This window comes from Haliotis cracherodii, unplaced genomic scaffold, assembly GCF_022045235.1.
Source record: "Haliotis cracherodii isolate W230 unplaced genomic scaffold, xgHalCrac1.p SCAF_6, whole genome shotgun sequence".
Taxonomy (NCBI): Eukaryota; Metazoa; Mollusca; class Gastropoda; order Lepetellida; family Haliotidae; genus Haliotis; species Haliotis cracherodii.
In genome coordinates, this window is record NW_027266319.1 from 59,284,721 (window position 1) to 59,308,082 (window position 23,362).

Genomic DNA, 23,362 nt, shown 5'->3' on the forward strand with positions numbered 1-23,362 from the left:
AAAGTAGCACTAATTTGGGCAGTTTTGTAAACTTAGTGAATTTTGTAATACATTTGTTGATTGTGTAGTACTTGTTAGTTGTTTGTTGGTTTTACAGACAGTTCTTTTACGTATAGATTTCTGAATTAACATATTGGGAATCGACACGTGACCATGAACCTGGTGTCGACACATTTACCACATGTGTTTATATGACCCTGGTGTCGACACATTTACCACATGTGTTTATATGACCCTGGTGTCGACACATTTATCATGTGTTTATATGACCCTGGTGTCGACACATTTATCACATGTATTTATATGACCCTGGTGACGACACATTTACCACGTGTTTATATGACCCTGGTGACGACACATTTATCACATGTATTTATATGACCCTGGTGACGACACATTTATCACATGTGTTTATATGACCCTGGTGACGACACATTTATCACATGTATTTATATGACCCTGGTGACGACACATTTATCACATGTGTTTATATGACCCTGGTGACGACACATTTATCACATGTATTTATATGACCCTGGTGACGACACATTTATCACATGTATTTATATGACCCTTGTGACGACACATTTACTACGTGTTTATATGACCCTGGTGTCGACACATTTATCACATGTGTTTATATGACCCTGGTGACGACACATTTATCACATGTATTTATATGACCCTAGTGTCGACACATTTAACACATGTATTTATATGACCCTTGTGACGACACATTTATCACATGTATTTGTACCAACCTGGTGTCGACACATTTAACACATGTATTTATATGACCCTAGTGACGACACATTTATCACATGTACTTGTATGAACCTGGTGACGACACATTTATCACATGTATTTATATGATCCTGGTGACGACACATTTATCACATGTATTTGTATGAACCTGGTGTCGACATATTTAACACATGTATTTATATGACCCTGGTGACGACACATTTATCACATGTATTTGTATGAACCTGGTGTCGACACATTTAACACATGTATTTATATGACCCTGGTGACGACACATTTATCACATGTATTTGTATGAACCTGGTGTCGACACATTTAACACACGTGTTAATGTGACCCTGGTGACGACACATTTATCACATGTATTTATATGACCCTGGTGACGACACATTTATCACATGTATTTATATGACCCTGGTGACGACACATTTATCACATGTATTTATATGACCCTTGTGACGACACATTTACCACGTGTTTATATGACCCTGGTGTCGACACATTTATCACATGTATTTATATGACCCTAGTGTCGACACATTTAACACATGTATTTATATGACCCTTGTGACGACACATTTATAACATGTATTTGTACCAACCTGGTGTCGACACATTTAACACATGTATTTATATGACCCTGGTGACGACACATTTATCACATGTACTTGTATGAACCTGGTGACGACACATTTATCACATGTATTTATATGATCCTGGTGACGACACATTTATCACATGTATTTGTATGAACCTGGTGACGACACATTTAACACATGTATTTATATGACCCTGGTGACGACACATTTATCACATGTATTTGTATGAACCTGGTGTCGACACATTTAACACATGTATTTATATGACCCTGGTGACGACACATTTATCACATGTATTTGTATTTACCTGGTGACGACACATTTATCACATGTATTTATATGACCCTGGTGACGACACATTTACCACGTGTTTATATGACCCTGGTGTCGACACATTTATCACATGTGTTTATATGACCCTGGTGACGACACATTTATCACATGTATTTATATGACCCTAGTGTCGACACATTTAACACACGTGTTTATGTGACCCTGGTGACGACACATTTATCACATGTATTTATATGACCCTGGTGACGACACATTTATCACATGTATTTATATGACCCTTGTGACGACACATTTACCACGTGTTTATATGACCCTGGTGTCGACACATTTATCACATGTGTTTATATGACCTTGGTGACGACACATTTATCACATGTATTTATATGACCCTAGTGTCGACACATTTAACACATGTATTTATATGACCCTTGTGACGACACATTTATCACATGTATTTGTACCAACCTGGTGTCGACACATTTAACACATGTATTTATATGACCCTGGTGACGACACATTTATCACATGTACTTGTATGAACCTGGTGACGACACATTTATCACATGTATTTATATGATCCTGGTGACGACACATTTATCACATGTACTTGTATGACCCTGGTGACGACACATTTAACACATGTATTTATATGACCCTGGTGACGACACATTTATCACATGTATTTGTATGAACCTGGTGTCGACACATTTAACACATGTATTTATATGACCCTGGTGACGACACATTTATCACATGTATTTGTATGAACCTGGTGTCGACACATTTAACACACGTGTTTATGTGACCCTAGTGACGACACATTTATCACACGTGTTTATGTGACGCTAGTGTCAACAAATGTATCACATATTCATATAACCCTGTGTCAACACATTTGTCACATGTTTATATGACCCTGGTGTCAGGGGTGTTTTCCACTATTGGTAGGACTGTTGCTGATCATCTATCAAAAGGAAGATGTCAGGGCACGTCACAAATTAAAATAATACTTCATTCATATGGAGCTTAAACATCTATTATTTAGTTAGTTGTGTGAGTGATTAAGAACTGATTTACGCCGCAGACAGCTATATTCCTGTAATGTCACAATTGCTTGCAAATAATAATATCTGGGCCAGGCAAATACCAAGAGCAACGATCCAGTTCGTCGGGGAACGAAATAATACTCAGCAAACCGATCAAAATTAGTTGACGCATCCACGATATAGAGCAACCATTCATATGGCTGCATAGCCTATGATCAGGTGACGATTGTTACTGTACTTTTATTTTTCTGGTAGTTGTTTAACGCCACACTCTGGACCAGACAATGCAGTGATTAATCTCATGAGCATCGATCTACGCAATTGGAAACGATGACAGGCATCAACCAAGTCAGCGAGCCTGACCACCGTCCCGTTACTCGCCTTTTACAACAAACATAGTCGCCTTTTGTGGCAAGCATGGGTTGCTGGAGACCTTTTCTAACCCGGATCTTGCACTGTACTTTTAACAAAAACTCATATATTGACAGCAAAACATGTTTTTATTGCGTTAAAGGCTACAGGCCGATATAAACGTTTAATTTCAGAAATCAAAACTAAATATTACTACGTATCACTTTGAAGCATTATTTGATATTCATTAGACATTTATAAAGCCGAAGTGAATAAATACTTCCCTTAAATTAACAAAACAAACTAAGCCATACATACAACTAAATAATGACTAAGAAATGACAAGTCATGAATTCACTTCATCTTCACCATAGTAGCGTAGCGCCAAACCACATTATGTGTATGATAAAGTACGAGGCCGAGGTCATGATTGGAAAAGTAAGGACCTCAGTGCGAAGGAAGTGTAAAGTAAGACCGACCGCGAAATGACTGAGGACGAGTACTTTATCTAACAGATGAACCGTCAAATGAAAAGATTACATTTTAATGATCAAATAAAACAGTATCCTTTATCCAAGTACTGCCGGTCCTAACACTGAATTGTTTATACCGCGGTGGGTGGTACCCAGCTGCTATATCGAGGAGCATGGTCTAATTTTATAACAGCGCGCACGGCCGCACGTGCTGCACGGAATTTTCGTTACGCGGCATCACGTGTCCAGATAGAACATTCATTTGACGGAGACACGATGGAATCAAAAGTTTCTGTTAACTGTGGAATATGCAAAGACAAGCAGTATTCGTTAACTATTAATTTCAACTGAAATAAAGAATTGTTGAAAAATTGGTTTATTTTTTGTTGTTGAAGGATTAAGAAAATCAGTTATCTGAAACGGGCTCCGATTTCTCGAAACAAACTTGAGAATTCTTACTCTAAATGTTTCTGACTAAATTTCTCTACATGTTTCCAACACTAAAGTCTGATTCAACCTATACTGTAATTTTGTACAAAATATCACACTGAAGCGTTCATGTGGGCTAAATTTGCTAATGTCGTAAATCCGGTTTTGATTGAAAACTTGGTTTGTTTCGAAATCAGGGCAAGGTTTTACTTTAAACAGTAAGATCCGATAAGAGGTCTTACTTTCAAAAGTAAGACCCGGTAATAAGTCTTACTTTCAAAAGTAAGACCTGCTACTGGGTCTTACTTTTAAGAAGTAAAACCTCCCACTCAGCAAGAGGTCATTACATGAAATTCGAGTACCTCCAGTAAAATGGGACATATCAGTGATAGGTTTATATTTATAAATAACGCGATAATGATAAAATGCTTTCTTCAAAGACATTTTTGTTTTTCCGTTCGTGTACGGGATTACATTTAACCCCCTGAACAAACGTACATCACCCAGTTGGGGCTGACCCCCCCCCCCCCCCCCCGAAGCTGGTTAACACAGGGTTAGACCGCAATGAAGATAATCGTCTTACAACTCCGCCCAGTAAGCCTCCCTCCGGTATACAAACCAACCAAACTGGAGATGGGACTTGTCCCAGTGGGAGGAACAGAACCCGCCCAAGAATATCTTGCACACACCAACTAAAATCCACACTTCTTGAGTGTGCTAATGCAACAGGATGGACAGACATACCACGAATAAATGGCAAATTACTGAAGCAACATTGGGACAAAGCCATGCCAGTGTGACCAGCTCCGGCGACTAAAGCTGTAAGGTGCCTTTGAATGAGCCCCCAGTTTCAACTGTAGCAGATCCGAAATAGCAGATGAACGTTCGCTTAATAATAATAATAATGATGATGATGATGATGATGATGATAATAATAATGTGTATCATGTATGTCTATATCCCTTTTCAATTCCTTCAATTAGTATCTTTAATATAAATCTTCGGTATTTGTACCCAAATATTACTTGCCAATGCTAATTTTGTTACTCAAGACAAACACACGTTTCTTTTCACCACCTATTGAGCCACCGTGACTCTCTGGCCAGTTTGGCATGCATCACTTTTATGACTGGGGTTGAGAGACACGCATAATGATCACCTTCACTGTGGACATTTCTCAGTAATAAGATTACTGGATATCCCTATTTACATTTTGGTTGAAGATGCATTCAAAATATGCCAGTGGTCTCTAGATTATACTTGTTCTATTATTTACAAGATAGGATGTGTCTACGTTTGAGTGTTTTTTTGTATATTGCTTTCCCTGTAGATGAACGCAACTATTTTACATTTGGTGGAACGTTTGAAATAACTGGTTCCTTCGAGAATTAACTTCAATATTTTTTACCCAAAATGTGCACACGGTTTTCTACGTTTTTACCTCCATAAACACGACAAAATTATTGAAGTGAATTCGTGTCAACAGATAAGTCAACAATAATTATCAATAAGTCTCATACTGATTATTAAATAATTAACACAAAGCCTACAGACAACGATACGAAATCAATGATGCCATCCAGGGCAATAATGCAACAAAAGCGACAATAGTAGTTCCACAGGCAGCGTGGCCTGATAATTTAAATTTCATTTATGGAAAGAAAAAAATAATAACCCAAATTGTCTCGTTAGTCAATCAAATGCCATGAAAAAACACAGGAATGCGAACTCTTGGACGCAATTTTTCAATTAGTGATTGTACTTATGTTAGTGGCAAGCGTGGCACTAGACTGAGAAACTATTTCCTTCTTCCTTGTTCTGTTCCCAAAGAACATGGCCAGAAGAGTGTTTCTGAACTGCCTGCTGCTGTAGCTGTACACGATGAAATCATTGGCCGAGCTGACGTTCCATCCAAGCGACAGCACATCAATCATCACAGACAGCAGGTAGTGTTGGCGACCGAAGATCCGGATCTGTTTGTCAAACTGTTGAATGATGGTGAGGATGGAGAGGGGAACAAAGACTGCCAAGAAGCTCATGGAGATAATCAGCAAAATCACGGTCATTCGCCGCTGTTCTTGACCAATCTGCTTGCTGATGCCATCTTTGGCAAAGAGGTCTTGTCGTTTCTTGTTTGCTTCATATACCTTGACGAGAATGCCAATATTACAAACTATCAGAACTATTGGAGGTATATACACGAATATGAAGTAGTAAACATTAGTGTAGACTGCCTCAATACCTGAGTTGGCATACCAGGACTGTTTGCCTAGAGCATACATTGTGGTATTCCGGGACGGATTGAAATAGGCCTTTGGATAGTAAATAATCAGATAGTGAGCGTGATAAAGAAAACAAAAGGTGACCACACCAATAGAAATACCAAGGGCATGGCGGGACAGAAATAATTCTCTTACTTTCAGTGGTCTCAGAACAGCCACAAACCTTTCGATGGACAATGCGCATATGACATATTCAGATATTCTTGTGAATACTGACCCTGCGAAAATTGAAATGTAAGGGAACATGTGCACTTCAATGAGATTGGCCATGACGTCATCGTAGAGGTTGATGATTTTCGGAATTAAATGTACGATGCCACTTAGGAGAATGAACGCGTCGGAAATGGCGAGAAAACGGAGGTAAGTGTAAGTGGATCGTTTGAAGGATTGATGAAATAAGACACAGGCACCGATAGTGTTCATGACGACACCAGCAGTACAGACAACTGGCTTCAGTATGATGTTGATGACAAGGCTGCACTTCTCGTACTGATCCTTGGACACCACTCCTTCGTGAATGATAGCGTAAGGATTGGGCTTGTTCGATTTGGGATCAATTGTGCTAACATTAGGTCCTTCGTCAATGGCTTCAATGTCCAGCAATGTTAAACCTGAAGTGTTTTCGGGAAAGTCGGTCACCGCTGAGAACGGTGTTTCATGGATGCTGACGGCTGTTGTTGTCGTGATAAGACTTCTAGCTTCTTCAGTGCCAACGGGATGGTGGAAACCCTGAGTCGAAGTGGCTGCCCAAATAGTTTCAGTATTTGACATGAGGAGAAGGAACCAGGCAACCATTCTGTCAATCTGGAAATGAACCCAGAAACAATGATTACTCTTTTTAAAAAAATCAGTGCGAAAAGTTTTTTATGGTCAAGAATGTCGTGGCATATAAGATATATATATCTAAGCAAATTTTCCATTTAATACGTCGAATTCTCCTCGGACATAACGTTATATCTGAACCCCACGATCAGAGGAGCTTAAGGGAAACAACAGTGCAAGGCGACTTTCAGACCCTAAAGCATAAAAGCACCACCCTTGCTTTTAATTTTATGAACTACCCGAGGAGTATTTATGAGCACTGAAATACGAGTCACTTGCTAATCCACGAATCACACGTAGCAAAACTAATTTCTAAGCATTGGCCAATGTTTAAGTTTGCAAACATTTCATCGAAATGGTGAGCACAGATGTGCTGAAGATGCGTGAAAAGTGGGCGGCACACACTCTTGGACAAACCTGATATGTTTGACAGGTTATTGCTTTTGCTGATAGGCAGGTGCGCAATATACACACCTCAAGGATCAGGTTACAGGTGACAGAACTGCTTCTGACCAATTTGTCTCAGGCTACCGTTTTTCTGTTTGTTGTTTAACACGGTCTGTTAATTATCGAGTCTGGATCAGACAGTCCACTGACTGACATCATTAGGATCCAGTCAAAATAGCAAGGCACCCGCCAAAATTTGCAACAAAAATGATTTCAACTGATTTACACTCAGAATTGACCCCATTATAACATATACAAAGTCTACCCAGAATCGGAACAGGGTCAAACTTGACCCCAAAGATCAGGGGGATCAAGGCCAGGGGGATCAAGGTCACCCTGAAGCACTTGTGTCAAATTATGATTTTTTTCATTTTTCATTGTGTCATGATGCATATCAAATGAAAGCTCTGGTCATAAGCTTTTCAGAAATATATGCTTTGTCAATGTGAGATATATACAACTTGAGAAATACAAGAACACAATTTTCATATACAAAAAAATATTGAAGTATTTGATACTTAATAGAATAAGGGAGCATAACCAATGTTACATAACATTAACATTTACCATAAAATGAAATGGAATTTAAAAAACAACAAAATGACTAAATAATAAAGATAAAGTCACTTGGTGTTTGGTCAGATTTGCACCTACTAACATTTGTTGTCTTACAAGTAGTACAGGAAGTGCCATTGCAGACAACATAGAAACCCAAACAAGGTCATTACTATATCGTAATCACATCCTACCACACATATCATGGATTAAAGGTGTGCAAACTTGGATTATGAAGAGATATAATGTCTGTGCATTGAAAGAGATAAGCATGAAGATTTTGGAGGGATCTTTAAGGTACGTCTTCCTAAGAACAACTTATATTTATCGAGGACCTTAAACGGATTTTAATTCAAAATTGTTTGCAATTAATAAGATCAAAATATATTTACACAAATGTGAATCATAGATGTTCAAGATGTTTTTATATTAAATAAACATAAATATGTACATTTTGGTTGACTTTTATCCATATGTTCAGCTTCATAGTTCAGCGTGGAGGAATGTGTTCTCTGTCAAGAATAATGGTAAGGCAACAGTGGTCTTACGTGTGAAGGGGAGGGATGGCGTTATTTTGGCAAGTAAAGAACCTTGGCGAGTGTTTGACCGTGCAGCCAGGACAAATTGTTCACATCAAATGCCATAGGAAATATATCAACCCAAAGAGACATTCTTGCAGGCAAAAAAAACCAAACTGACAACAAGCTCTCCGTGTGAGGCTGAAAACACATCACTGCGTTGACAAGACAAAGTATTTCATTCAGAACTGACTGCATCTTTTGTGGACAATCAGACAAATATTTTGGCAAAAAAGAGGATATGATGTTATCCCAGTGCGGACCAAAACGTTTCAAGAAAACATGTGTACTATGCGTAATGGTCTACGAAGGTTATAGCAAGACTTGAATATGCACAGGACTTGAACGCTTCTGATGCTGTGTACCATCAGTCTTGCAGTGTTAATTTCAGGACTCATATATTTGCATAAAAGCATCCTTCGCTCTTATGCATGTCATGATGAGGATGATTGTAAGAAGTCAAAACTAGGCAGAGACAACGATTCCCAGAAAACAGATGCGTTCCACTATGTAGTGAAGTATCTGGAAGAATATGATGATGAGCAGATTACCATTCAGGACCTCGTTTCAAAGATGGGAGACTGGCTGGCTGGTACTGACTGTGATGACTAAGGTTTTACATTTATGAAACAGAGACTCCAAAGTCATTTTGGAGATAAAAATACTGATTTCAGAAGTCAATGGCAAACAGAACATTATCACATCCAGAACTACAGCATCCAGCATTTTGCATGATCACTATGGTATTCAAAAGAAACAAGACCCTGAAAAGGAAAAAAAATGAGACTCTTCGTGACAGCATCAAACTCATTAAGAATGACATTAAATCCATGACAGTGCCTGATAGTTTCTGCCCTTCACCAGATGAAGTGTCAGACATTCAAGAGCATCTACAGTATCTTCCTGCATCTGTGAGATTGTTTCTGTTTCTGTTGTTCTTACACAGAAGTAAAGAAGTTTGAATACAGCGCTGCATTCAGTCAAGACATTCTAGACTTCTCTTCTGAGAAGTTTGTTCAGTACTCGGCTGATAATGCGGACCTCAATGTAAGAAAATTAGATGGATTTAACACCTTCCATGGAATGGGTATTATTGCCACTGTTACTCGGACAAGCAGAATATTCCGAAATGAAAAGAAATGATGTAACAGCAGATGATATCGCTGCCATAGGAAGGATCAAGATCCACTTTTAACAACCTCCAACCTACAACCTCAGGATTTCGACATCTGATTTACCATCCTATCACGACAAGTGAGTTTCTCGTGTGAACACCATATGCATTGATGACTGCCGATACACAGAATAAATAAGGCAGTTGATGAAGGCCATAGGCACTTGAGCCAACACCCTGAGGAACGCCTGACGCAGCACAGATGCAGTTGTCGGCCTTGGTCGGACGTCATTCAGCCGTTTTGTAATCTCGTCCCACAGGTGCTCAATGGGATTTAAATCGGGACTGCATGGTTCTGATGCCATTCGGCTGGAGGAAGTCTGTTGTTGCTCTCGCACTGGGGGCACGGGCGTTATCATTCTGAAACTCGTGGTTGCGGCGACGTGCCAGTTGAGGTATGGCGTGTGGTATCAAGACTTGATCAATGTACCGAGCTGCTGTGACACCATTGCCTCTCCCTGGACCAATGTTCTGGAAGAAAACAGGGCCGACCCTCTTTGCAAGACCAATTCCACCCCACACCATGATGCTCGGGCCACCACACGAGACTCTTCTCCACAGCTGGTGGCGCAATGCTGGTGCTGTGTTGTCCACTGAAGACGGCCCCGGCGATGACGTGGTGTCAGAACTACGTGGTCGGTCATCTGTAGTGTTGGTGGTCTGGTACCCTTGCTGGAGCCGGTATATGGTCCTTACGTGGACTTGAAATGCATTGGCTACTTGCCGGGCGGAGTGTCCAGCTTTCAATCGTCCAAGCTATTGGTGTCGCTGATTTCTTGTCAATCTTAGCATGTGGTAACAATTCAATAACAAATGAATGTTATACGCCCTGGGTGGATTTTTATAGGGCAAGAAATGGGGGAACGTATGTGTATTTCAATTCAATTTGCAATTTATACAAAGGGCAACAGTTCTATGTGATGAACTCATGAGCGAGTCTTTGTCTGTCAGTGCATCTGCTTCTCTACAGAGAATACAACAAAGGGTAGATGTCGAGAAGAATGCCATGAGAGACATCAGAACTGAACAGTTATAGATCCAGTACATGAGCATGCTTGATGTTTTATGCAGTTTCATCAGAGCTGAACGAACAGGAAATTGGCAACTACATCTTAAGTCAATGTCCAACATGTTGCCATTCTTTGTGGCAGCTGGTCACAACCTGTACACCAAGTCTTTGATAATCTTCAAATGACATTCGAGTTATCTCAGTCTGGGCACCATGTTGTAAGAAGCACCGATCACTACTGGGGAGGCCTTTCCACAGATCTTGTCATTGAGCAAGTTCTAATGAGGACTGTCAAGACAAGCGGTGGACTGACTAGAGGAACAGGGATGTCTGAAACTCAAAGGTTGGTGTGGCTCATGTTAATGCCTTCTTGGAAAGAGATCAGTATTGCCATGGGAGAATTAACTAATGATGGAAACAGAAATTCTGATCTTCATAAGGACTTGTCAAGTACCAGACAAGAACGAGACAAAAATGATGCATATAAACTCCCCAGCTTCCTCCAAGACAGAGACCCCATTCAGCCAGATGCTGACCTCAGAAATATTGCAAATGGTGTCACAGCAAGTAAATCTGTGAATGCAGATGATGCATATAATGTTGGCAAACACATACTGGACTCCATGACCGACACGAACACTGCAGAGTACACGTTCAGAAAGAAAGAACAAGTCGTGACAATGAATTCAAAGCAGTTTGACAACCAAGAGGAAATCAGTTATGTGGACCCAATGCTTTAATTCCAGAGCTTTTTGACAGCAGCTGGACGCGCAACAGAAAAAAACTTGGACATTGCTGAAGTTTTAACTTTGCAGTTATCCACCTGCTCTTTTTGATTCAGCTGTGTTCTTAAAAGAAGCCAACAAACCTGCATTATCTGCATACATCTCAACTTTGTTTGATGCTGATATCCCTGGACCACCATACAACGTTTGGTATGTACTTGATGGAGGAGCGTTTACCTTGGCCTCGTGGAGTTATATATTCTCATTTGTGCAACATGTATTGCAAATATGTCTCAAACCATGATGGACAGGCCACTGTTGTATTTGATGGATACTCAAGCAGTACATTCACCAAATACGCATCTAAGAAGAACAGGTTGGTGTGTTGGAGCTACAGTGAAATTTGACAGTGACATGATCTTACAGTAAAAAAAAAAGAATCCTTCCTTGCTAATGTTGAAAACAAAGAAAAGTTCATCAAAATGCTGAGTGAATGGCAACAGAAAGATGGATGCAAGACAACCCATGCAACAGGAGATGCTGACGTCTCGATAGTCCAATGCTGTCGCAATGGCATCACAGTCACCTATAGTTGTCATAGGCGATGATACCGATCTCCTTGTTTTACTCTGCCATCATGTCAATATCTAATCAAAAGATATCTTCCTACAATCAATGTCAATGAGGAGTTCTACCAAAGCAATGCAGTTCTGCAACATCAGTGAAACAAAGAAGCAGCTTGGCAACATTCTTTGTCAGAATTTGATGTTCCTCCATGCAGTTTTGGCATGTGACGCCACATCGAGGGTGCATGGAGTTGAAAAAGCTGTTCTTTGATGGAGTTTCGAGGAAATAAATCATTCACAGAGATAGTGGAAGTATTTGATAATCCAGTTGGGGAAATAACAACAGGGCAAATAATCGAAGCTGGAGAGAAAGCAATCGTGTGTATGTTGAACGGTCAACCTGGTGAAAGACTCGATATGTAAAGACATCGGCGTTTTTATGTGAAGGTTGCCTCAAGCCATGTCCATTCCCAGAGTCCACCGACATTAGCTGCAATTAAGTATCACAGTTTTCAGGTTTACTTCCAAGTCCTAGAATGGAAAGGGAAAACGGCTGGACTTGATCCTAAAGACTGGGGTTGGAAGGCAGTTGGCAACAAAATGATACCCATACAGACAGTTATGCCAGCAGCAACAGAAGAATTGCTTAACATCATCAAATGCAACTGCAAATCAAACATGTGCAACTCTCAGAGATGTAGGTGTAAGAAACATGGATTGAGATGTACACATTTGTGTGGTGGATGTCATGGATGTGCTTGCTTGAATGCCCAGCTTCCTGATCTCTGTGACGAACAACATTAGACTTCTTCATGCACAGAGACAATTGAGAATGACTTTAATACAAGCTAAAGTGGAACTTAATAATGTGGATTTTATCCTGATTTAATGTGCAAGATGGAAAACCTTGAACCACCTCCTGGTACAGACAGGTATGATGGAGAGTAAATTGGAGTTGTTCACTTCAATAACTGCAGGCAACTTTTTCCTGAGGCACTCTACACGAAACTAAATTGGATATTGTATGTCGTAAATATGGAATATGTAGATTTAAACCTGAGAGATAAACCTATTATGACCTTTCTAAAGACTATAACACAAAAAACATTTCTTTTTTTTATTTTATTACATTTTTTTTTATAACATTGCTCATTATTAATTGTAATTATTTCGGTTAGACTAATCATGGTGTTGTGTGTGTATTTCTCAAGATGTATATATCTAACCTTGACCAAAATATTTCTGAAAAGCGTACGAAGAGAGCTTTCATTTAATATGCATCATGACACAATTGAAACAAAAATTGAAAAAATCATAATCTCACTTAAGTGCTTCAGCGTGGCCTTGACCCGACTGATTTTTGGGGTCAAATTCGACCGTGTTCCACCACTCCGATTATGGTAGACTTTTTATATGCCAAAAAGGGATGAATTCTGAGTGTAAATCAGTTGAAATTTCTGTTGCATTTCTGTTGCAATTTGTGGTGGGTTGGGTCCATGACTGGCTAGGCTGACTGGACGACAAACACAGTCGTCTTTACGGCAAGCATGGGTTGCTGAAGACCTAGTCTACCCCGGATCTTCACGGGTCTGGCAAGCATGGGTTGCTGAAGACCTATTCTCACCCGGATCTTCACGGGTCGCCTCGGGCTACTGTCGCTATATTCAGAATACTGGCAGGTCTTTTGATAAAATCAATTGACTTCCGCGATATGAACACGGTTATGAATATGTTTATATATGTAACTATTCCAGACATACATTCGTCAACCATTTCGGGCAATTCAGCATATACAGCGGTTGTACCAAAATGTGCCCCTTTGTTTTTTTAAAAATGAATAGTTTGTTCAGAAATATATCCAAAAATGAAAAGTGTGTTGGCAGCGGTACAGCAATGTACAAAGGTTAAAAACACAACCAAAGCGAATGAAATATAGGTTGGTTGGTTGGTTTGTTGTTTAACGCCGCACTCAGCAATATTCCAGCTATATGACAGCGGTCTGTAAATAATCGGGTCTGGACCAGACAATCAAGTGATTAATATCATGAGCATCGATCCACGCAATTGGGATCGATGACATGCATCAACCAAGTCAGCGAGCCTGACCACCCGATCCCGTTAGTCGCCTTTTACCACAAGCATAGTCACCTTTTAGGGCAAGCATGGGTTGCTGAAGACCTATTCTACCCCGGAATCTTCACAGGTGAATGAAATATAGGATAGTGTGTGGTGTCGTATGTTCTGTTGATGACATTCTTAACAGCGTCGTCATGCGATTCATATCTGCGAGGGGCGGTCGGGTAGCCTAGTGGTTAAAACGCCGAAGACCCGGGTTCGATTCCCAACATAGGTACAAAGTGTGAAGCCCATTTCTGGTGTCCCCCGCCGTGATATTGCTGGAATATTGCTAAAAGCGGCGTAAAACCATACTCACTCACTCACTCATATCTGCGAGGCGAAATTAAAGAACCATATCTGCTGCATACGAACGGACCTATAACAATCTGACCTCAAACACATCGACTGTAAACACAGCACGCATTTCTTTTAAAATACCCCTTTTACAATCCTTTTATCCATTAAAAGAGAAAATTTGCAAACTTTATAAATATCCTTCAGGGGTAGTACAAGAAGCGATTAACGGATTAAGAGATTAAGAAAATCACAAGCTGATTGTAACAACTGAGTGGATAAGAATACATGAAAAAATATTACAACCATTTGCCGTAAAATACTTAAGAAATATAAGAAATCACAGGGTAACTCAATTATCATATTTAAATATAGAGCATTTGCATATAGGACCTAACCTGTTCTTGCCTTTAGAAATCACTATGTTGTTGAACTTTTCGAAAGTCATTCGCCAGGCAATTCCAAACTCTGAAGGCGTTAAATAAATTGATTCATCCCATATTTGGATGAGTAGGCCGATTGCTTTAAATTTATCAATATTTGAACATGCGCAGGTGAAATATTGTTATCAAGTTTGAAAGATAGGGCCAGCTAAAGACAAGAGCCTTGAGAGAGAACTCGTAGTCATGATAAACATATTTCTCAGGGCTCATGTTTGTATTCCTGGACTTGTCAACATGTGACCAATGTCTACACCAAGCAATATGACACTGGCACAACAATCTATATCTCCGAAAGTAAAGAAGATAAATATATAATAACCCCAGTTTGAATAAACATATTGCATAACATGTCAAAACTCTTTAAACCCTTGTTTTTAGAGAAAGTGAGTGAGTATGGTTTTACGCCTCTTCAGCTATATTATCTCGGGAGATACATCAGATATCGGCTTCACAACTTCACAACCCGTTTGGGGAAACAAGCCTTGTCTTGGGCGTTACGAGCGAACGCTTTAAGCACGAAGGTATCCTACGTCCGTTGCTTTTTAGAAGGAAATTTGAGGCAAGTGAGAATAATCATTGATTTTTAAATATTTTCATTCCTCAAACATTAATTCTTGCACCAGAACATGGTCAGAAACTCCTACACAAGATTTCAGATCAACGCTGGACCTAGTGGTTTCGGAAGAGCTCGTGAATGTGAAAACACCGACGGGAAAGGACCGCGGATGATGCAAATGATGACGTCATGTTGAATGGGGCTCTTCGGATCAGGTAAACTACCAACTGACATAACAGTCAATGTTAACATACTAACCTCTTGGAGACTGATTCCTCCTTTGCTTCGTTTGCGGATAAACATTGACAGTGGGACGTCACTCGTGTGTAGTTCTGTAGGGAGTGAGGTTTTGTACTGACGTGAGTGTATTTATACAGCTGTTAACATGGAATTCGAATACCTTTGCATTAAGGTGATATAATTATGGGACTACGCCCATTTACTCTTGCTGTACATTAATGCACCTGAAAGTATTTTATAATTAAAACAACATTAATAGTTAATAACTGTGTTTTTCGTCCATTCAGTTGCATTTCCCAGGGACGAACAATCTTAACATGACATCAAAGTTCATTTTCTCTGGAGTCATAATGCGGTGGGATAGTCTAGTGGATAAAACATGCACGGGTTCTATTCCCCACATGGTACAATGTGTGAAGCCCACTCTGTTGTCCCACGCCGTGACATTGCTCAAATATTGCTAAAAGCGGCGTAAAACCAAGATCACACACTCACTTTAAGGTCCCGTATCCCATTTGTCTTGTAGCGCAGAGGGGTGAGTGAGTGAGTTTGGGTCAATGCCGTTTCGAACAGTATTTCAGTATCACGACGTACATATAAGGCTTATCAGTTGATGTGGGAGGATAGCCCGAAGTGATGCAGTTCTTAGTCGTTTACCACTTTTGTGAAGCCCACGAACACGGGTATGGTGCTGACAAACCTAGAAACATAATCGGGGCGAACCGGGATTCAAACCGAAATCATACACGCACAACGAACGTCGGCACCACAGTGTGGTATACCAGTGCATGTACATGATATATGGTTCGACATCACCTACATCCTCAATGGACCAGACCCGTGATGATTCGGGGTAGAATAGGTTTTCAGCAACCCATGCTTGCCGTAAAAGGCGACTATGCTTGTCGTAAGAGGCGACTAACGGGATCGGGTGTTCAGGCTCGCTGACGTGGTTGATGCATGTCATCGATCCCAATGGCGTGGATCGATGCTCATGTTGTCAATCACTGCATAGTCTGATCCAGACGCGACTATTTACAGACCGCTGTCATATAACTGGAATATTGCTGAGTGCGGCGTAAAACAACAAACCAACCTCAATGGACCAGCCCGGCCTACTCAAGCCAGGTTATATACTCACTACATACCCACATTCATACCTGCTCCTGCAATTATTTGAAAGTAGTGCAAAATGTGAATTTCGGCATGGTTGCGATGAAATGAGTTTTTGGGATCGTTCATTGGAAGTTCTTCAGGGAGGGATGAAAACAAAATGATAACATATTTCCCGAAGGACGGACGATTCAAACACTAGGTCACTAGATTATCTCAGTTGGTAGTTGAGCTTAGTTAGTGTCCGGTGTCATCCGTCTTGATCTATTTTTTAAGCCAAGGTATCTAAAATCAAGTAGGTCATGAGGTAATGCACGCATGGTGACTTCTTGTTACTAGATCTTGTGGGAATGAGTTTTAAGTGGGCTAAGTCCTTTCATTCACATCAGAGGGGTGATCATGATCAAGTGCCAATTCAAAGAGCAAACTTCCGCGTTTGAAGACAATAGCAAACTTTGTTTCATAAATTATTACATATATATATCAATAACATCAATAAACACAGACTGTGTATAATGAAAACAAATTATATTAATTGTATACTGTTTCATTTATAAATCATAATTTCTCAATTAAAAGGAGAATGAAATAAAAAAAAACCTGAGTAGAGCGGATTAATTAGCATTTCCTTAAGTAGTCCTTTATCCCCTCCAGAGCCTTGTGTGGTCTCTTCCACTGTATCGACACACCTCAGTGAACTCAGAGATAGAGCCTCGTGTGGTCTCTTCCACTGTATCGACACACCTCAGTGAACTCAGGAGATAGTCTCGTGTGGCCTCTTCCACTGTATCGACACACCTCAGTGAACTCAGGGATAGAGCCTCGTGTGGCCTCTTCCACTGTATCGACACACCTCAGTGAACTCAGGGGATAGTCTCATGTGGCCTCTTCCGCTGTATCGACACACCTCAGTGAACTCAGGGATAGAGCCTCGTGTGGCCTCTTCCACTGTATCGACACACCTCAGTGAACTCAGGAATAGTCTCATGTGGCCTCTTCCACTGTATCGACACACCTCAGTGAACTCAGGGATAGAGCCTCGTGTGGTCTCTTCCCCTGTATCGACACACCTCAGTGAACTAAGGAGATAGTCTCATGTGGCCTCTTCCGCTGTATCGACACACCTCAGTGACCTCAGGGGATAGTCTCATGTGGCCTCTTCCACTGTATCGACACACCTCAGTGAACTAAGGAGATAGTCTCATGTGGCCTCTTCCCCTGTATCGACACACCTCAGTGAACTCAAGGATAGAGTCTCATGTGGCCTCTTCCACTGTATCGACACACCTGAGTGAACTCAGGGATAGTCTCGTGTGGCCTCTTCCCCTGTATCGACACACCTCAGTGAACTCAGGGATAGAGTCTCGTGTGGCCTCTTCCCCTGTATCGACACACCTCAGTGAACTCAGGGATAGAGTCTCGTGTGGCCTCTTCCACTGTATCGACACACCTCAGTGAACTCAGGGATAGAGTCTCATGTGGCCTCTTCCGCTGTATCGACACACCTCCGTGAACTCAGGGGATAGTCTCATGTGGCCTCTTCCGCTGTATCGACACACCTCAGTGAACTCAGGGATAGAGCCTCGTGTGGTCTCTTCCACTGTATCGACACACCTCAGTGACCTCAGGGATAGAGTCTCATGTGGCCTCTTCCACTGTATCGACACACCTCAGTGACCTCAGGGATAGAGTCTCATGTGGCCTCTTCCGCTGTATCGACACACCTCAGTGAACTCAGGGATAGTCTCGTGTGGCCTCTTCCACTGTATCGACACACCTCAGTGAACTCAGGGATAGAGTCTCATGTGGCCTCTTCCGCTGTATCGACACACCTCAGTGAACTCAGGGATAGTCTCGTGTGGCCTCTTCCACTGTATCGACACACCTCAGTGAACTCAGGGATAGAGTCTCATGTGGCCTCTTCCACTGTATCGACACACCTCAGTGAACTCAGGGGATAGTCTCATGTGGCCTCTTCCGCTGTATCGACACACCTCAGTGAACTCAGGGATAGAGTCTCATGTGGCCTCTTCCGCTGTATCGACACACCTCAGTGAACTCAGGGGATATATAGTCTCATGTGGCCTCTTCCGCTGTATCGACACACCTCAGTGAACTCAGGGATAGAGCCTCGTGTGGTCTCTTCCACTGTATCGACACACCTCAGTGACCTCAGGGATAGACTCTCATGTGGCCTCTTCCACTGTATCGACACACCTCAGTGAACTCAGGGGATAGTCTCGTGTGGCCTCTTCCACTGTATCGACACACCTCAGTGAACTCAGGGATAGAGTCTCATGTGGCCTCTTCCACTGTATCGACACACCTCAGTGAACTCAGGGATAGAGTCTCATGTGGCCTCTTCGACTGTATCGACACACCTCCGTGAACTCAGGGGATAGTCTCGTGTGGCCTCTTCCACTGAATCGACACACCTCAGTGACCTCAGGGATAGAGCCTCGTGTGGCCTCTTCCACTGTATCGACACACCTCAGTGAACTCATGCCTTAGATCATCTGGGATCAGTTTAGAAATTTGATTATTTTGGCCTAAACCAGCGATCCATACCATTGGAGATACTCTGTCACCCAAGTCACTGAGCCTGACCACTCTGTCCACTATCTCGCCTCTTACGACCAGCACATGCTGCTTGGGATCAATAGTTATTCTGAGCCAGAAACATCACGGGGCGTGAATGTTTCGAGTAATGAAGAGTTTGAGACAAGTGGAGTGTCGCTGTTAGACCATGGTGTATTGCGTCATATCGTTTTAAGCCACATCGAGACAGTGTCCCTCGAGTTGACAAGGCCACAGTGTTGTTTAATAAGTATATATTAAATGCCATGACAGATTAACTACAGAACTGTGAAAGAATCTGATTCTCCATGTCAATTTTTGGTAGTATATTATCACCCGCATGCTGATTCCGGGTCAGAGAAGATCCCAAGTACATCATGCTTATTGCAAAGGTTGCCCCAGTGCAGATCCGGGTTAGAATTGGTCTTCAGCAACCTATGGTTGTCGTGGGAGCATCAGGATCGGGTGGTCAGGCTCGCTGACTTGGTTGATGCATGTCATTGTATCCCAATTGTGTTGATGGATGCTCATGATGTCAATCACTGGATTATCTCGATAGCTCGAGTTGACGAGGTCATGTGGAAGGCTTCACCGTGGCAATCTTGGTCAGAGTAGATCTCTAGTACATCAGGCTTGTAAGGGTTGAGTGCATTTGGGTTGGATGACCACGCTCAGGACTTGGCTGACATCGTGTCATCGTAACCGTTGGGTGTTGCTCATGTTATCAATCACTAGTTTGCCTGGTTCAGAGTGATTATTTACAGACCGCTGCCATTACAGCTGACACATTGCTGAGTGCGTTAATCAACACACAAACACAGAAACAAAAGATTTTATGTCGGTTGGGATTTTGTGGGAGTATATTCGTCGGTCACTGCTTTAAGACATTCACTTATTTTTCTGAAAAGGGAAGCCGAAAATGTTCCTTTCAACAAGACATCCGGCGAACAGTTCTTTTTTGGGTGCAAAATCTGGGGCAAAATAATCCCCAAATAGGAAACTGTTACATAACAACAACGCCTCAATAATATCGATTTAATATCATAGAACTTTTAATCGTAATGCCTTACGACACTATACTTAAGTAACTATATCTTCTTCTACGGTTTTGAAACAGGTTTGTGTTTGTGTAAACACATGTACATTAATGCTCCTTATAAGTTTCAGTAGGTAATGCATTATCGTGTTTGCTACCAGAACATGCATCAATATATCGAAAAACTGGTATGTTCTTGGTGTAAAAAGATAATGGTCTGTAGATACAATATAATTACAAGAATTGCTCGCGGAGCTCAATCAATAACGCCAACACACCCAAATGACATCATCGAAATTTGAGAGCAGATTTTTAAACTTAAAGAGGTTGTACATAATGTTGATATCTCTTATACGAAATAAACGACTCGTAGTCGGTGTTTGAGGTACAATAAAACACTGCAGGGAGAATAAACCACACGGGGCTGCGCCCTTAATTCTCAATTCTCATTGCAGTGTTTTTTGTACGATAAACACCTCCATCTCGTCGTTTATTTCTTAATTAATTATCTATTCTTATTGTCAATCTTAGTGATGGATTTCTAGATGTAGTATTATTACCCCAGGGGTAAATATATCAGGCATTGCTATCAAGTATTATTATCCCATGGATAATGATGAAGATGGTGACGATGATGATGATGATGATGATGATGATGATGATGATGATGATGATGGAGATAACGACGATGATAGAGATGAAGATGACTATCCCGTGCACATATTTCTGATATTTGCACAAAGGTTGCTGTATTCAGTCATCTGGGGCATTTATTGGATGTCTCTCAGATCTGGCTTCTTTCTATATTCATATTTAGATCATGATATCACTGGTTTTATTTACGCTCAAAATCCGACAAAACCGTTTGAAGTTTGACATTGTATCATACATAGAGGTCAAACTTTTGGTTTATTTGTTGTCACCCAGTAGTTACCAATAGTCCTATATCTCGTCGGCCTGTGATTAATTGAGACTGCGCCAGTCAAACCAGTAATTGATGACGTGAGCAACGTCCCACGTTGTTGACTGCGATGACATAATATCTGTCAAATTCTGACCAGTTTGTTTGTTGTTTAACACCGGGCTCATTCATATATATAACGGCGGTCTGTAAATATTGGAGTCTGGACGAGACAATCCAGTCCACCAGGGCCCGTTTGTCGCCCCCTACGACAAACATGGGTTGCTGAAGACCCATGCTTACCCCGGGTTTCCACAGGAATCTAGATCTACGTCGAACTTGATTTCAGAAGAGTCCTGTTGATTGAATGTTGGTTTCAAGCTCTTGAGCGGGAGAGTGTTTTGAGCTGTGTTGGTAACAAGAGAGATGAAGTTGATGGAGATGATGATGATGATGGTGATTGAAATGATGATGATGGGGATTATAGAGGTGATGATGATGATGATAATGGTGATGGTGATGATGATAGTGATGGAAATGATGGTGATGATGGAGATGATGATGATGGTGATGGAGATGATGAAGGTGATGATGATGGTGATGGAGATGATGAAGGTGATGATGATGCTAATTGTGATTGTGAAGATGATGATGGTGATGGAGATGATGGTGATGATGACGATGCTAATTGTGATTGTGAAGATGTGATGATGATGATGGTGATGGTGATTGAAATGATGATGATGGGGATTATAGAGGTGATGGTGATGATGATGGTGGTGATGATAGTGATGGAAATGATGGTGATGATGGATATGATGATGAAGATGTGATGTGGAGATGATGATGATGATGGTGATGGAGATGGAGGTGATGAAGGTGATGATGAAGATGTGATGGTGGTGGAGATGGTGATGGTGGCCAAAGATGATGATGATGAAGATGGTGACGATGATGATGATGATGATGATGGAGATGATGATGATGGTGGTGACGATGATGATGATGATGATGGAGATAATTGATGATGAAAGAGATGAAGATGATGATGATGATGCTGATGATGATGATAATGGAGATAACGATGATGATAGAGATGATGATGATGATGATGGTGGTGATGATGATGATGATGATGATGATGATGATGATGGCGGTGGTGGTGGAGATGGTGATGAAGGTGGTGGTGATGGTGGAGATGATGATGTGATGGTGATGATGGTGGTTATGGCGATGATGGTGATGATGGTGGTGGTGGAGATGGTGATGGAGGTGATGATAACTGTAATTGTGAGGATGATGATGGTGATGATGGTGATGATGGCCGAGATGATGATGGTGATGGTTGAGATGGTGATGATGGTAGTGATGATGATGGTGATGATAATGGTGATGGTGATGATGGTTGTTATGGCGATGATGGTGATGATAATGGTGATGGTGATGATGGTGGTTATGGCGATAATGGTGATGATGATGGTGATGATGGTGGTTATGGCGATTATGGTGATGATGGTGGTGTTTGAGATGGTGATGGAGGTGATGATAACTGTGATTGTGAAGATGATGATGGTAATGGTGATGATGGTGGTTATGGCGATGATGGTGATGATAATGGTGATGATGGTTATGGTCATGATGGTGATGATAATGGTGATGGTGATGATGGTGGTTATGGCGATAATGGTGATGATGATGGTGATGATGGTGGTTATGGCGATTATGGTGATGATGGTGGTGTTTGAGATGGTGATGGAGGTGATGATAACTGTGATTGTGAAGATGATGATGGTAATGGTGATGATGGTGGTTATGGCGATGATGGTGATGATAATGGTGATGATGGTTATGGTCATGATGGTGATGATAATGGTGATGGCGGAGATGATGATGATGATGGTGATGGAGATGGAGATGGAGATGGTGATGTAGGGATTGTGATAACACACCAACAGTTTTGGCGTCGAAT

The 23,362-nt window shown here is 41.2% G+C and overlaps 1 protein-coding gene across 1 annotated transcript; it reads left to right on the forward strand.

Annotated features, from left to right (window-relative positions):
• The first annotated feature begins 21,098 nt into the window (after positions 1-21,098).
• On the forward strand, positions 21,099-22,418 carry LOC139446544 (prothymosin alpha-A-like). Its single transcript, XM_071227845.1, has 3 exons — positions 21,099-21,235; positions 21,743-21,849; positions 22,234-22,418. The coding sequence occupies exons 1-3, from the start codon at positions 21,099-21,101 to the stop codon at positions 22,416-22,418; spliced, it is 429 nt and encodes a 142-aa protein (XP_071083946.1).
• Positions 22,419-23,362: the final 944 nt, after the last annotated feature.

Excerpts from the sequence above, each read along its gene's own strand:
- LOC139446544 (XM_071227845.1), top strand. The coding sequence starts at position 21,099 with ATGGATAATGATGAAGATGGTGACGATGATGATGATGATGATGATGAT. Across the intron at positions 21,236-21,742 it reads TTTCTGATATTTGCACAAAG|AAGAGTCCTGTTGATTGAAT; the intron begins GTTGCTGTATTC and ends ACTTGATTTCAG. Across the intron at positions 21,850-22,233 it reads TGGAGATGATGATGATGATG|ATGATGATGATGATGGTGAT; the intron begins GTGATTGAAATG and ends TGTGATGTGGAG.